This window comes from Aulostomus chinensis, chromosome 19, assembly GCF_037954235.1.
Source record: "Aulostomus chinensis isolate RoL2024-O1b breed Wild chromosome 19, RoL_Achi_v1.0, whole genome shotgun sequence".
Taxonomy (NCBI): domain Eukaryota; kingdom Metazoa; phylum Chordata; class Actinopteri; order Syngnathiformes; family Aulostomidae; genus Aulostomus; species Aulostomus chinensis.
In genome coordinates this window covers 5,356,393-5,369,516 of record NC_141338.1, presented here as the reverse complement: position 1 = coordinate 5,369,516, position 13,124 = coordinate 5,356,393, and the positions used below count along the sequence as shown (strand labels likewise).

General features: G+C 41.4%; 1 protein-coding gene across 2 annotated transcripts in view; it reads right to left on the bottom strand.

Annotated features, from left to right (window-relative positions):
• lamc3 (laminin, gamma 3) overlaps positions 1-12,426 on the bottom strand; it is a 110,323-nt gene extending 97,897 nt beyond the window's left edge. For both annotated transcript variants that reach the window (XM_086187274.1, XM_086187275.1), the window contains exons 1-2: positions 11,869-12,426; positions 3,040-3,344 (exon numbers count right to left, since the gene is read on the bottom strand). In XM_086187274.1, coding sequence (XP_086043400.1) covers positions 3,040-3,344; positions 11,869-12,250 — 687 coding nt within the window. In that variant the 5' untranslated portion in view covers positions 12,251-12,426. The remainder of the gene's footprint in view (positions 1-3,039; positions 3,345-11,868) is intronic.
• Positions 12,427-13,124: the final 698 nt, after the last annotated feature.

Below are 13,124 nucleotides of genomic sequence, written 5' to 3'. Positions count from 1 at the left end.
GATTACCAGTCCACCTTAGTAATCCAGTGACGTAATACAACAATTACTGTGGAATAAATGTGCAATGATTTGAGGTAATGACCCCAATTTAAGTATGATTATTTTCTCCTGTGTGTGTTTATTGTGCACCTTTAGCCTTGACATCTGTGTATCATGTAATTTATTCACATAACCTCCGATTGCATGGACTGTTGGGCCAGCCTCACTATCACCCAACAGAGACCAGACACTGTCTTTAAAGTCTCTCACCTCTCTTCCACTTGACTTTTCCTCTTCAGTAATAAAACTTTATTGCCTCCCGGGACATTCTGGTAGAAATATTGTGAATTGGCTAAATATTGAAAAAGTCTATATTGAAGCAGAGACATCAAATCCCTTTCCAACCATAGCCAATTTTTTAGTCCAAACCTCAGACTATACGAAACCAAGATCGTCCACCTCCTTTGTTTTCTGTGCTGATTATGCACTTGGTTCACGAACCCACATTAGAATAAACGTGATTTATGGGTGACGGATAGATAATGAGTTTATCACAGGCAAATTTCGGTGATTCTCTTGGTCTAGATGATGCAATGCATCTATTTTCCCTGTTCATACGATAGATCACACGATGAAGCCTCTTGTTTGAACCTTTATTTATTCATCAGTGCAATGCTCTCCTTTTCAAGATGCGCCGTGATCACGCTCACACAATTACAACCATTCACACCTGGAAGCTCAAGTGAGACGGGGTTAAGGGCTCCACAGTGGTGCTAATGAGGCATTGACAAGTGCCGCTTTGTCACTTTCCTCACCTAGCTGGGATTCTGATGACAACCCCCCGGTCCCAAACTCACTTCTTTTCCCTTTAAGCTTGCACTGCACTAATTAGCTCACTAGCTTCACTTGTTGTGACAACATTTCTTTCATATTTGGTCAGTTGGAAGGTAGTCTAAGCATTGTTAAGACATGGGGTGGGATACTGGTGCATTCAGTACAGTTGTCCCCTCATGGCAGTTATAGCCACTGATTTACACACTCATGACAGCAATGTCCTCAGTAATTAATAACTAGGGATGTGATGTCTCTGGGCTTTTCCGCATGTCAATATGCACGCATGCGTACTCAAAGATGTCAAAGGCAAAGGAGGAGCGGCATTAAGTGCTTTATTTACTCATTTTTTGCCACCGTGTTACTGTGACTCGCTCTCTCATGAGGGTGCCATTAATTCAGTACAGTCCTCTCAAGGCTCCATCAATGTTAATCAGAGCTAAACATAACATTAGACTCCTTTCAACTGCTTTGCAAAGGGCTTGAAGGCATGCATGTATGTTTGTGTAGCTACTGTATGTTTGTAAGCGTAAGATTGTGGGAGTGATCTTAATGATCCAGTCGACTATGCTAGAGGGACCCTTTCTACTCTGACGCCGGGAGCATCACATGCATTGATAATATCAAGTTATACAACTTGCTATCTCTGTATTTTGTGATGAGAGCCCTTGTGTCTGGAAGGCCATAATAAAGCGATTTTGAAGAAAACAGCTCACATTCTCAGAATTAGACTCATTTTTTCTTTGAGGAAAAAAAAAAATCAGAGAAAGGTCAACACCAGCAGGATCTTACATCCAATATGTGCCGCTGTCAAGGTTTTGGAATTGAATGCACTGGAGGAGGCAAAGACCAGGCTGTAAGTCTGAGTAAACAGTTGAATACTTTCATGTTTAAATCTACATGAGAATGTGTCTCTTGTGTTGTGAATTAGTTTCTCAGACTGCAGCTTTGTACTTAGTTAGGATCACTTTCCATCGAAACACTCAAAAATGGAGGGACAAGACTAGAACAGCTCTGTACTTACAGGTACACTTTTTAAGAATGTTCTTTTAAACTTCTACTTCACCTGTGAGGTGTGTTTTGCCCTTCAAGTCCTCACGAATAGTTGTTCCGACCTCACAAAAATGTTTTCTCCTCCTGTTTTACATCTCTGTGACTCCAAAGAGCAAAAACAGCCAGCCACCTATAATTAGCTTGAAGCTAATGCCGATGGATGGCTAACAATAGCATTTCAATTAAAATATGTCCGTTTACAAGCTCTCAAGTGAGAGAGTTATAATTAATAAGCACTCCATACATCCATCCATTTTCTACCGCTTTTCCTGTTAAGGGTCGCAGGGGGGCTGGAGCCTATCCCAGCAGCCTTCGGGCGAAAGGCGGGGTTCACCCTGGACAGGTCACCAGTCCATCACAGGGCCAACACATATAGACTGACAACCATTCACACTCACAGTCACACCTACGGTCAATTAAGAGTATCAATCAGCCTCATCCCCTCTTGATGTCTTTGGACTGTGGGAGGAAGTTGGAGTACCAGAGAGAACCCACACAGGAACAGGGAGAACATGGAGACTCCACACAGAAAGATCCTGTGATGGAGCCGGGACTGGAACCAGGAACCTTCTTGGTGTGAGGTGACAGTGCAGACCACTGCACCGCCCTTAATAAGCACTCGATGTGAGCTAAACACACTATAACACACCCAGTTAAATGCTACAATGGGGGAGTGCCATTGAATGCTAGTGAGTCAGCACAAACAAAGGTGCCAGGTGGTTGAAACTACCAACACAGCACTGTTTGCTTTTAGCTAAACCAAAGTATTTGTGGATTTCTGGTATTATGGCTGCGTGAAGAGGAATTGGATTTTCATGTTTTGGAACAGTTTAGCTGTTAGCTGTGAGTCACTGTTAGCTCCACGCTGAATATATGTGGTTAGCTCATTGTGTATTTTGGAGTCACAGAGAAGTAATGCAGGAACGAAAATTAACTGTGAGCTTAAGACACCATTTCATTAGTACTAGAAAGGCAAAATGCATTTTGGGTGAAGTACAGAAAGGGTACAAAGTGAACTAAAGGGCACACCATAGTATTTCAAAAGTTCATCCCTCCATTGACAATAATTTGTACCATTTTAGGTACACACACAATTTTGAAGTGTGCAGCTGTAAGTGGAGCTGAACCAGCAATCATGCGATACAGTCCATAACACACAACACAATCAAGCCTTACCTGCAACACCAGGCTTTGATCGAAATTGTATGCACTGGGCCGCCCCTCTAAGGTGGAGAAGGCCACATTTCCTCCAGTTAGAGGGGAGATGTCACTGAATTCATCCGTACACAAAGCAGTCCTCTCATCATCTCCTGGGCGAATATAGACTTTAGTATCCTTTCCATAAGTCTTCCCACAAGAGGCGCTGTAATACTGGTAAGGCAACCAGGGTCCGTTCACCTCCGTACGCTTGTAGATGGCGAAGCTCTCCGGCCGACTGGTGTAGAATTTCAATCGAATATAGGTTATCTCAAAGGCCTTCCCTGTGGAACATATACACGATTAGCTTCGAATAGAATCCCTGAAAGAATTACTGTTATAACTAATTCCATTGTAGTTACAACTGTTAGGTCAGGGCTGGCTATGTAAGAGACAAATACTTTGGGGTTAAAGCCCTGGAGCAGAAAAAAACCTGAAATAATTGCATTACAGAGAGAAAGAAAACAATGGGGGATAGGCTTAATTTCCCATGCTCCTATGTGGGGTAAATGAATGTCATTCCTGCAGGAGCAGAAGAATACCCTGGATTATTCTCTCATTATCTAGATCATAATGGGCCTCAGAAGTGAAACATAGGTCAAAGGGAAGGAGAGGAAAATGTCTAGTTTCATGTACTGTAACAAAATTAGAATTATTTCCTGTATTGAAACATAAACAGTAGGATTCAATCAAATCAACAGAAATGTGATTAAGCCAACAAGTGGGAAATAGCATCAAATTAAACATTTTAATTAATAACACTGTGAGTTGTTTGTGGTACTGCAGCCATTTGAGGCCATATTTTATAAATTTGTATTCCTTCAAAAGAGTGATTCATCTTAAACCTGTGAAAAATGAAAATGGGCTTCAGTACAATCCTGCATCTCAAAAACCCGGATCAAATGAGGAGAAACAGCAGGATTTCCATTTGAGTTGGGGTTAAAGGATTTAGTGGCTCTGACTAAGTTGTAATTGGTGTTGCTTTGTAAGAGGAAAAAATGGAAAGTAATTTTGTAGGTGCATAATAAGTGGAAGGGCGAATCTCACAGGTGCATGTTTAATTAAATGAGAAGGGGGCTTAGGACCAAATGCATTTTGGCAAATTGCAACCTCTTTCTTTTTTATATATATTTAAGCTTGCAAAAATAATTTCGTATTTCCAAGTGGTAAATTATTCATGGTTTTTTTCCTTGAAATTCATGTATTTTAATGACAAAGCTGTTCGTATTGGTTATGTAGGAGAGCTGACATCTTCTACTCCAGTCTCCATGCATACAAAGAATCATGGATTCATTTCCTTCCGTTGTTTACTCACTGTGGACTCTTGGAGCCGTATTGAAGAGACCTGCAGAGTCATATTTCCTCATTACACATTTACAATCTGCCAAATGTTGGCGGACTGACTGGACAGGCACAAATGAAAGTCATATACAGACTGAAATCGTCAGACGTAGCATGTACAATCTCGCCTAAGATTCTTCTTCATTGCTCTGTAGGGGATTTTTTCTACATCATTAGATACTACGTCTCAGCCTCTCTGCACATTCATAGAGAGTTGCCATCCGCTGGCACAGCGATAATGACATCTGTTGCTTTGCTCTGCCGAGTCAGAACTCGGTATCTCTGTCTCTTGTCTCTGCAGCTATCTCTAATGGTATCTTTCCTTCAGGAGCCCGAAGATCATTTAGCTTTCATTTACTCGCTGCATGAGGTGACCTCAGCCCTGCTGGGACTCAGGCAGAAAACATAAAAAGAGACAGAAGATGGAACATTTGTTGGATATCCCCTGTGATGAAATACAGACTAATTGCAAAGGATATTGGTGTATTTTTATGCCTAATGTTTAATGAGTCGTGATTTTTGCCTCTTTCAAGGGTGTGAAATTTGTTCATTAGCGTTTAAATGCGCACAACACAAGTGATATAAAAACAAGAGAAAATGTCATTGAAAGATGAAGCCCAGTTTGAAGCAGAAATTTCTTTGTTCACCTAATAACAAAAGATAGTTTTGAACCCTTAAACAGCCGTCTTTGACTTACAGGGCTGAGGGTGAGCTCAGGGACAGAGTGGACTTTCTTCACCTTCTGGAGAGTCACAAAATGGCCAAACTAACATACAAACTCAAATAACGACATGACAGAAAACAGGTGGGAGAACATGAGGGCAGGGTAGGAGCTGATTGGAGAAGAGATGACGTGGCAAGACACAGCTGGAAGTCATTAAACAGATGGATACAAGAAGACACGGGAGGGAATTTCAAAATAAAACAGGAACTAAAACAAGGTTCAAGCAATCACGACGAATCACAAGGAGATGAAAACCATGAAGATCATCCATCCATCATCGTCTTCCGCTTATTCCTTTCTATTAAGGGTCACGGGGGGGGCTGGAGCCTACCATGAAGATCATACCCGAGTCAAATAAAGTACAAACTAAAAGTCCCCCCAAAAAAAGTCCATAACTAAAAAGTCTCTCGGTCCAGATGAGACCGTGACAATAGAGCAAAATTACACGAGTGTCAAGTCCAACACTATGATTGAGAATCCAAGAAAACAATGAGAAAGGATGGAAGATAAAAAAGAAGTCACAGCTCTCTGAAGAGTAACATGAAATTAAATAAAAGCCTGACAGAGCTGTTAGGAAGGTGTTGCAGAAAAAAGCAACCCAGTAAACAAACAACGTCTCACTGAGTGTTAAAACAACAGTCACGGATCATCACGGCTTTATTCTTTTCTTCTATGTTCATTTGTTTTTGTTTGTACGTATTTTCTATAATAGCCTTTGAAGGAATTGCTTCACATCCGGGGCTGTTTTCTCGTCCGTGTCTGGGTGCGATTCTGAACCTTTCTTCACAAACAAGTAACATAAAATAACTATTCACACGCTCAAAGTGTGTCGGCTGGCAGCTGCGGAGTCGTGCGGTCCGACCTCCTCTGAGTCATCCGCGTCCACTCAGAGCAGCTGCTCTCCTCAGCTACTCTGAGACTTTCGGAGACTAAACCCACTAGAGGTACTGTAGACACAATATTTACAATCTGTTTACTTTTGTGAGCAACAAACACACATCATCATAAGATTCATCTTCTGGCCTTGTTGTGTCTCAAAGTTTTTAAATGAAATCTTGTAAAGACAATCGAGCGAGCCAATAATCTTGCTGCGAGGGCCGACTGTGGCTGACTTTTATCATTGGTTTACATCGAGACAGGATGTTGCTTTTCTTTGACTGCACTGAATGAGAACCAGCTGTACACATCAATATGCGATGTTCAAATGTGTGTGTGTGTGTGTTTCTAACCTAGTTATTTGTGGGAAAATCCTGACCCCCAAATCCTTTACCAGCAAACCACCCAGTATTTTCTTTTTTGCCCCCCCTTCTTCCTCTCTGTATTTTCTTTACTCCCCTTGAAGCAGCCCGCCTCCACCTTTTTTACCCCTCCTCTTCCACAGACCCACGTTGACCTGGCTGCAATATGTGTCCAAGCATCCTGCCGCTGTGTTTAGTATCCCTGCGTTGCCCTGTATTCCTTTCAGAGAGCGCTTGTTTTGTTTGGAGAGGCAAAAGAAAACATTAATGTCAAAGACACCCCCCACCGACACAACAGATGGATCACAGTGCTTTCATTTTCACCAAAGCGACAACATTGTGGGCTATGGCAAATTGCTTGTCCCGATTGTGTTATATGTGCACTACACATAATCATACTTCTTTTTCAGAATACTAAGCACCAGTTGGACTCGAAAAAGCACAGAAAAAAACAACTGTGGGAGGCAGCGTGAAGGGAGCAAAGGTCAATTAAGTCTAAAGGAGACAGAATTGTGGTTTTTGGGAATGTTTGAAGAATAACAAACCCTCCAGACAACACAGAACCCAGCTCTGCATCATCTGCACCTTTCTCTTGGAAAAGATTACACACAACAAAGCCTCAAAACACAGCCAGACATTTACTTGCTATTGGAAATCAATACTCTCCATTTGTCAGAAGCACTTCCTGTTTTTTGAACATGTGATGTAACAGTTCCTCTGCAGTCAAAGCTTTGACATTTTCTCATCACGTTGTCTGTCCCTCTCTCATGGTCCTTAGAAGCAGAGCTTTTTGATGGTGAGCGACCACCCTCCACCCACTGAGGAGGAATAAGGAGATTTGACGTATCAAGAGAATGTCTAGTTTTGAGCCATGAAGGAAGCTGAAACACACACACACACACGCATGCACGCACACACACACACACACACACACACACACGCAAACAATAAATAATGGGTAAACTTCCATGTCATGACGAACCTACTAAAAATCATCATCAGACCAAGATGTTCCTCTCAGCTTTACTGAGTTTAAAGTGAAGTGTTTTCAAGCTTGTTTTTGTTTTTTTTGTTTTTTTGTTTTTGTTATGCTGGTCGGCAAATGGGTTCCTCCTCGCTGTCGTCATACCATGTGACCTGAGCTCGCTGCTGTTTTCATCCAAGAAAAAAAAAAAAAAGCCCTAAAAAGCAAGAACATGCAAGAAGTGTCACTGTCTATCTGCTGTTATAATCCGCAACTGTTAGCTTACCTCCACTAAGGCGGTGGTGTTTTCAGCGTACGCCTGTTTGTTTTTCTGTCTGTCAGCAGGATAACACAGAAGCTACGAAGCTGATGTTAACCAAACTTGGTAAAGGGGTCTAAAAAGAATCCATCACGTCCACCTGGTGAAAGCGTGAAATTATTTCTTTTTTTAAACCGTCACATACTCCTCCATGTGGGTCGACCAGGTCCAGCTCAAATTTGGTCAGAAACACCTACAGAACTCGGTGATGTTTACTGTGAAGGCTGGGAGTTTTTATTAAACAATGTGAATGTGGCAAGGCTGTCAATATTGATGTTTTACTAAAGAAGAGGAAAATGTACCTTCTATCTTTTGCTGAGAGTCCTGGAATGAAGAAATCCACGAGCTGAATTTAAGCAGCACTGCCGAGTGGTTACAGGATGTGAGCCTGATGCAAGAAATATGTCTTGATTTACCTCAAAATGACTCTGCTGTCTTCAGGTGATGTACATTTATCAGGAAATTATACATCCACTGCAGTGCTTGCACGATACTGCTCCTTGATGCAAAATCAACACATCAGCAGGGTTAACCTCCAGGATGTCACCACTGCTCGTTTTACCTTGGCTTCAGCTCCCCTTGGCCCAGGCTTCCACTCTCTAACCGCCCTCGAGTTTGTAATTTCTATTTTCAACTGTAGTCAAAAAAAAAAAAAAAAAAAAAAACGGCGTTAAACCCATTCTCACCTACACATCCTTGCAGAAATCTGAAATTCCCTCTGGGACTAACTTAGTATCTGAGAAGATTTAGAACATAACCATGTCTATCCATTAATAAGCTGAAGTCAGGGACAAAAACAAGACTGGAAATATACCTGGTCGTACTGGACCACTCGCTGTAAGGAAACGAGCACATTCAGAATGGCCGTAAGACTTCAACTTGTTCCAAAGCTGTTGGAGAGTTATTAATTAGTTCCAGTAGGCAGACAGAAGGTGTGTTAGGTGAACTTGTTATCATTGTAAATTTCCTGGCTGGCTGTTTTCCATCATGATTTAGTCTTAACTGTAAACTAAGGTAATCTTTTCCAGGCGTGAGGCTGGCGGCAGCTGTGTCTTCACCTCACTCAAACAGTTTTTAAACAGTTGAAAGGAGGATTTCACATTCATTTTTCAGTTTACAACTTTTTTTCTCTCGGTTATAACCAATCATAATTCTTGCAATTTTACTGGACGTCAGTGAAAAGTATCGTGTATAAACGCACGCAGACAAACGACAACATAAGATGAACACAAGTACAAATGGAAATGGAAAGGTAATTTTATGGAGAAGATTTAGATGAATGTGTTGTAACATTCATCACCATTATTTAATTCAGGTCCAGTGACGATTAAGGTCTGTTATTTTTTTTCCTGCACTTTTCCTCAACATGCTAAGTAGGTAATGATGATAATGACTCAAGCTGTTCCTGTAATATTTAGGGAAAAGACATGCAAATATGTTTTAAGAGCATTAAAAAGTGAGATGTGCATGTATTTTTGTGTAGAAGTTAAAAGAGCAAACCTAACACAGAAATGGTGTAGCGCAGTGTGCATTGTTATATTTGCTTTGAACTGTGATTACCAGGTGGAATTTTCAACACACATCAAGCAAAGTTTAATCCTTTTAGCTTTTGCTTTTCTGATACAGCTTTGACAAATGCCTAAAGCCACACGGCAACATAACATTGCTTGATCCCTTAACTGCCTAAGTCTTGTGTTAACCTCAAATTGACCTAAAGAAACAATGTCAAATGTAAATATTCCAGGGTGAGAATCGTCTATTTGTTGAAGATGTCCAGATTTACTGTTTGATTTTAAACCGAAAACCGTTGGTCTTTGACTACATTTAAAGTCCAGAAGCTGAATTCTCTTTGAAGTGAATTTATAAGGAATTTCTCTCTCCCAGCTTCAATGAAAACTTTCACTGAAGTAAAAGGTAAATTAGCATAATTGAAAATGACAGTAGACCTGCTGACCAAGTCCCTGGTTATGCTAAAATGGCTCTAGCTGAGTGGTGAAATACCCCTCTTAAAAGTGTGTGTACTTTTTGAATTCCAAATGTGTTTTATGTAAATGTGTGGCTAACTTCAATTGCTCCCTCTGTCTTTATCACAGGTTTATTCCTGACAAACTGACCTTTTCAGGAGGTCCGGCTGCTTGTTACCTAGAATTTATCTGAAAATATTAAATGACTTTTGCTTCATTAAAAGTGAGTTGTATTTTTTTGGACCAGTGACTCAGAATTGCTGGGGTGGGTGGGTTGGTTTGATACTGCCAAGTCAAAAACAAAAATCCATGTTTGCATTCACCAAAGCTGTGCACTTAATAGCACTTTTTAATCTATTTTAATTGAACTCTGGTCTACCTGAACCACTGGTGCAGTTCAGTGGGGCGCTAAGCAGTAATTGTACACAGGAAATGAAGTAAAAGCACAGAAGATTATGGTCTGTTCACATAGACAGACAACACGAGAGGACTGTCGGCTTGGATTCAGTGTTTCCTGGACACTTTTCAGTGCTACATTTTTATCCAAATATAAAGACTACCGAGGCGACATTTCCACCTTTGAACACTTCCCTTCACAAGTTTTTATTTTATTTAAATTGTTTTAGATTTTTGCGTTTCGAAAGCACCCAAATTTTCTTTAACGAAATGCTCATGCGTAGAACGGGCTGGATTGTGAGGGTGCATGTTCACAGACGCCCTTATGTATGTTACTGGAGGATTCCGCTAGAGGGGGCGGAGAACCTCTGGATCTACCATCAAACACTAGATGTCAGAGGACTGAGGGGGAGGATGCTAAACACGGAGTAGAACGTGGAATCTAGATGTAATAAACTTACTGTATTTCACAGAAAACTGGTCTCAGTGGACCAGCGATTGATTAAATAACTCAGCCAGCTCAAGAATTTGATGACAAGGAGGTAAAATACACCATCTGCGCCATCCTCATTCCACTTTTCTGGCATTTTCCAATATATGAGTTGATTTCTGTCAGGATTTCATCATTGTACTGATCTCACGCTGGCTATTCTGTCAAGGATTGTCCCTGTGTAGCAGTTATGACACGTTGTCCATATGCGGGTGATTGTGGACTGTTTAGTTCTCTTCAAAAGTTTCCAGCACTGTTGCCACATCCTCACTGCCTCGACACTGCCCCCACTGTTCACGGGAGTATTACATCTGGTACCTAAATAGGGTTAATATCTGAGGGCCATGTAAATCTAGGTAGCCTTCACAAGCACGAACATGAATCTGTCATTAAAATATTTCCAGCCACAGCTTTTAATTTATCTATACTGTTTATATTCTATTGTGTAACTCCTTATTTGTTAAAATAGATTCTCTAAAATTGGTACTGAGAAACATCATCATTCAGGAACCGGCACTAGAATATTAATATCAGCACAATCGGTAAACTAACGATTGCTGGAATAAAAACTCTATCTGAAAAAAAAAGCTGATGAATTTTTACCATCACATAATTTGAAGCTATGCCTCAAACATTCTTACAAACAAAGTTGAAAAGTTCCGGCTCATATATTTGCTTGAATAACCTTACCAACACAGTTGCTACTGCCATGGCTACTCCATGGCCGTGTGTGAACTGACTCAAAGTAAGTGTGGGCCGATACTGAGCCATCACTCAGTTACTATCTTGGCATGTCAAATGCAACTGTGTCAACCTTATGGACTTTAAATCCCCTAAAATTCTCAGACATTCCCTTGTGACTGCTGCACTCACAAATATCCAAAATTTAAGCCATGTCTGGGCCAAAGTCTCCTTTAAGAGGACAGCTCAGAGACATAATTGAATAATACATATCATGTGTTGTTGAGCACAGTTGTTCTGCATTATAGATTTCTCTATCAATGGAGTGGCAGGGCACAAAGAAACATTTCAAAATACTTCAACACAATTGATGTTAAGAAAACTAACACGCATTGCTGTGAAATCCCATCAGTAGACTCTCAACACTGAAAATCATCTGCATTCTATAATTCTAATATTCTTTTCTATTCCTGGACACAGCAGAGCACATAAAAAAAAAAGCTCTCAAGCGTATTAAAATGAAAAAGGACATTATGCACAACATAACAGAGACAGAAATGAAGTGAACCCTGAGAATACACTTGACCTAGATCACTCGGCCCGACCACTAACTACACTGCAAGTTGGTGGAAAGTCAGACTGGAGGATTCTGAGGTCAGACTGAACTAATAATGTGCTGCTGTGCTCTTACCGAGGTGCAGGGTGAGGTTAACAGAGTTGGGGTGCTGGATACCGTAGTACATGGACTGGCTCTGCCACCACGTGGGCTCATCGTTCCTGTGGAAGTCTGTTAGGAGGCTGGCATTGTGACTCAAGTCTGGGTCTGATGAGTTGCAGAAGTGGCATGAGCGCGTCGACCCCGTCTGCATACAGTAGTCCTCAGGCGGGGAACCACATACATTTGATAGCTCCACAGTTTGATTAAAGGCTACATTCTCAAACTTAGGCATGCATCGGCTCGGGGCACCTTCTTCATCATAGCAGGAGTCCATGGCGGTCCAAACAAGGAGGTAGCAGTGTAGATGAAGGGAGAGTAGAAGGGTCAGGAGATGAGAGCTCACTGTAAAATCCATCTCTACAAGCAGCCACAGTCACATTTACACTTCAAATACAAACTTTCACACTTGTGTACTTTGATGCCAAGATGAAAATACATGAAGGCCCGAAAGAGATGCAATCGAACCTATCGAAAAAGTCCAGCTTTTTGTGTTTCTTTAGCCTCTCTGTGTCCGGTCTTCAGCATGTGTTCTCCTCCTGTGGAATGGAATGAAGTTTGTGCAGGAACTCCTCTCATTAGGGGTAGCATGAAACAGACAGAGGAGGGACAAGGATGGGGGCTGGGGGGGGACGGCGTCCGTGAAAACTTCTCCACCTGCTGGTTAACACGGTGCATTTCTTGGGGGAAAAAAAAAATCCTATTTGACACATTCTCATCTGTTAATTCAGCAGTGAGGGTTTTGACAATCCTGCTCATTACGCTCAAAGTACCCACTTTCCCCACTCGTGGGAAGCTACAATATCATCAACATGGCGATAAATGTACTTGGCAGTTGGCCCCACAGCAGGACCTTCTTGTAAATGCTGACTGCAGTGATTAGTAATGGACAACTAGAGGTGCTAAAACTGTCTGGAATATTTCAGCAGGCTTGGGGTCATGCCCATAAAAGGACAGACACTGAACTCAGTAGAGAGCTAAAGGGACTATTTCTCTACAAATATCAAGATTTTAAACAGCTGGAGTATTTTTGCTGCTCTGTTGAGCAAATGTCCACGCTTCAAATAAAAAGAAGTCACTTGCACACACTTGATATTTATGCTGATGCTTTGTTCAAGTGCCACTTCTGTGTTTTTGTGTAGTAGGTGAAGCCCTGAATAAAGCGGTGTAAAAGTGTAAAGGTGCAGTCCGAGTCCACAAGTGGCTCTTTATTCTTGCTCCTCTAACTCTCT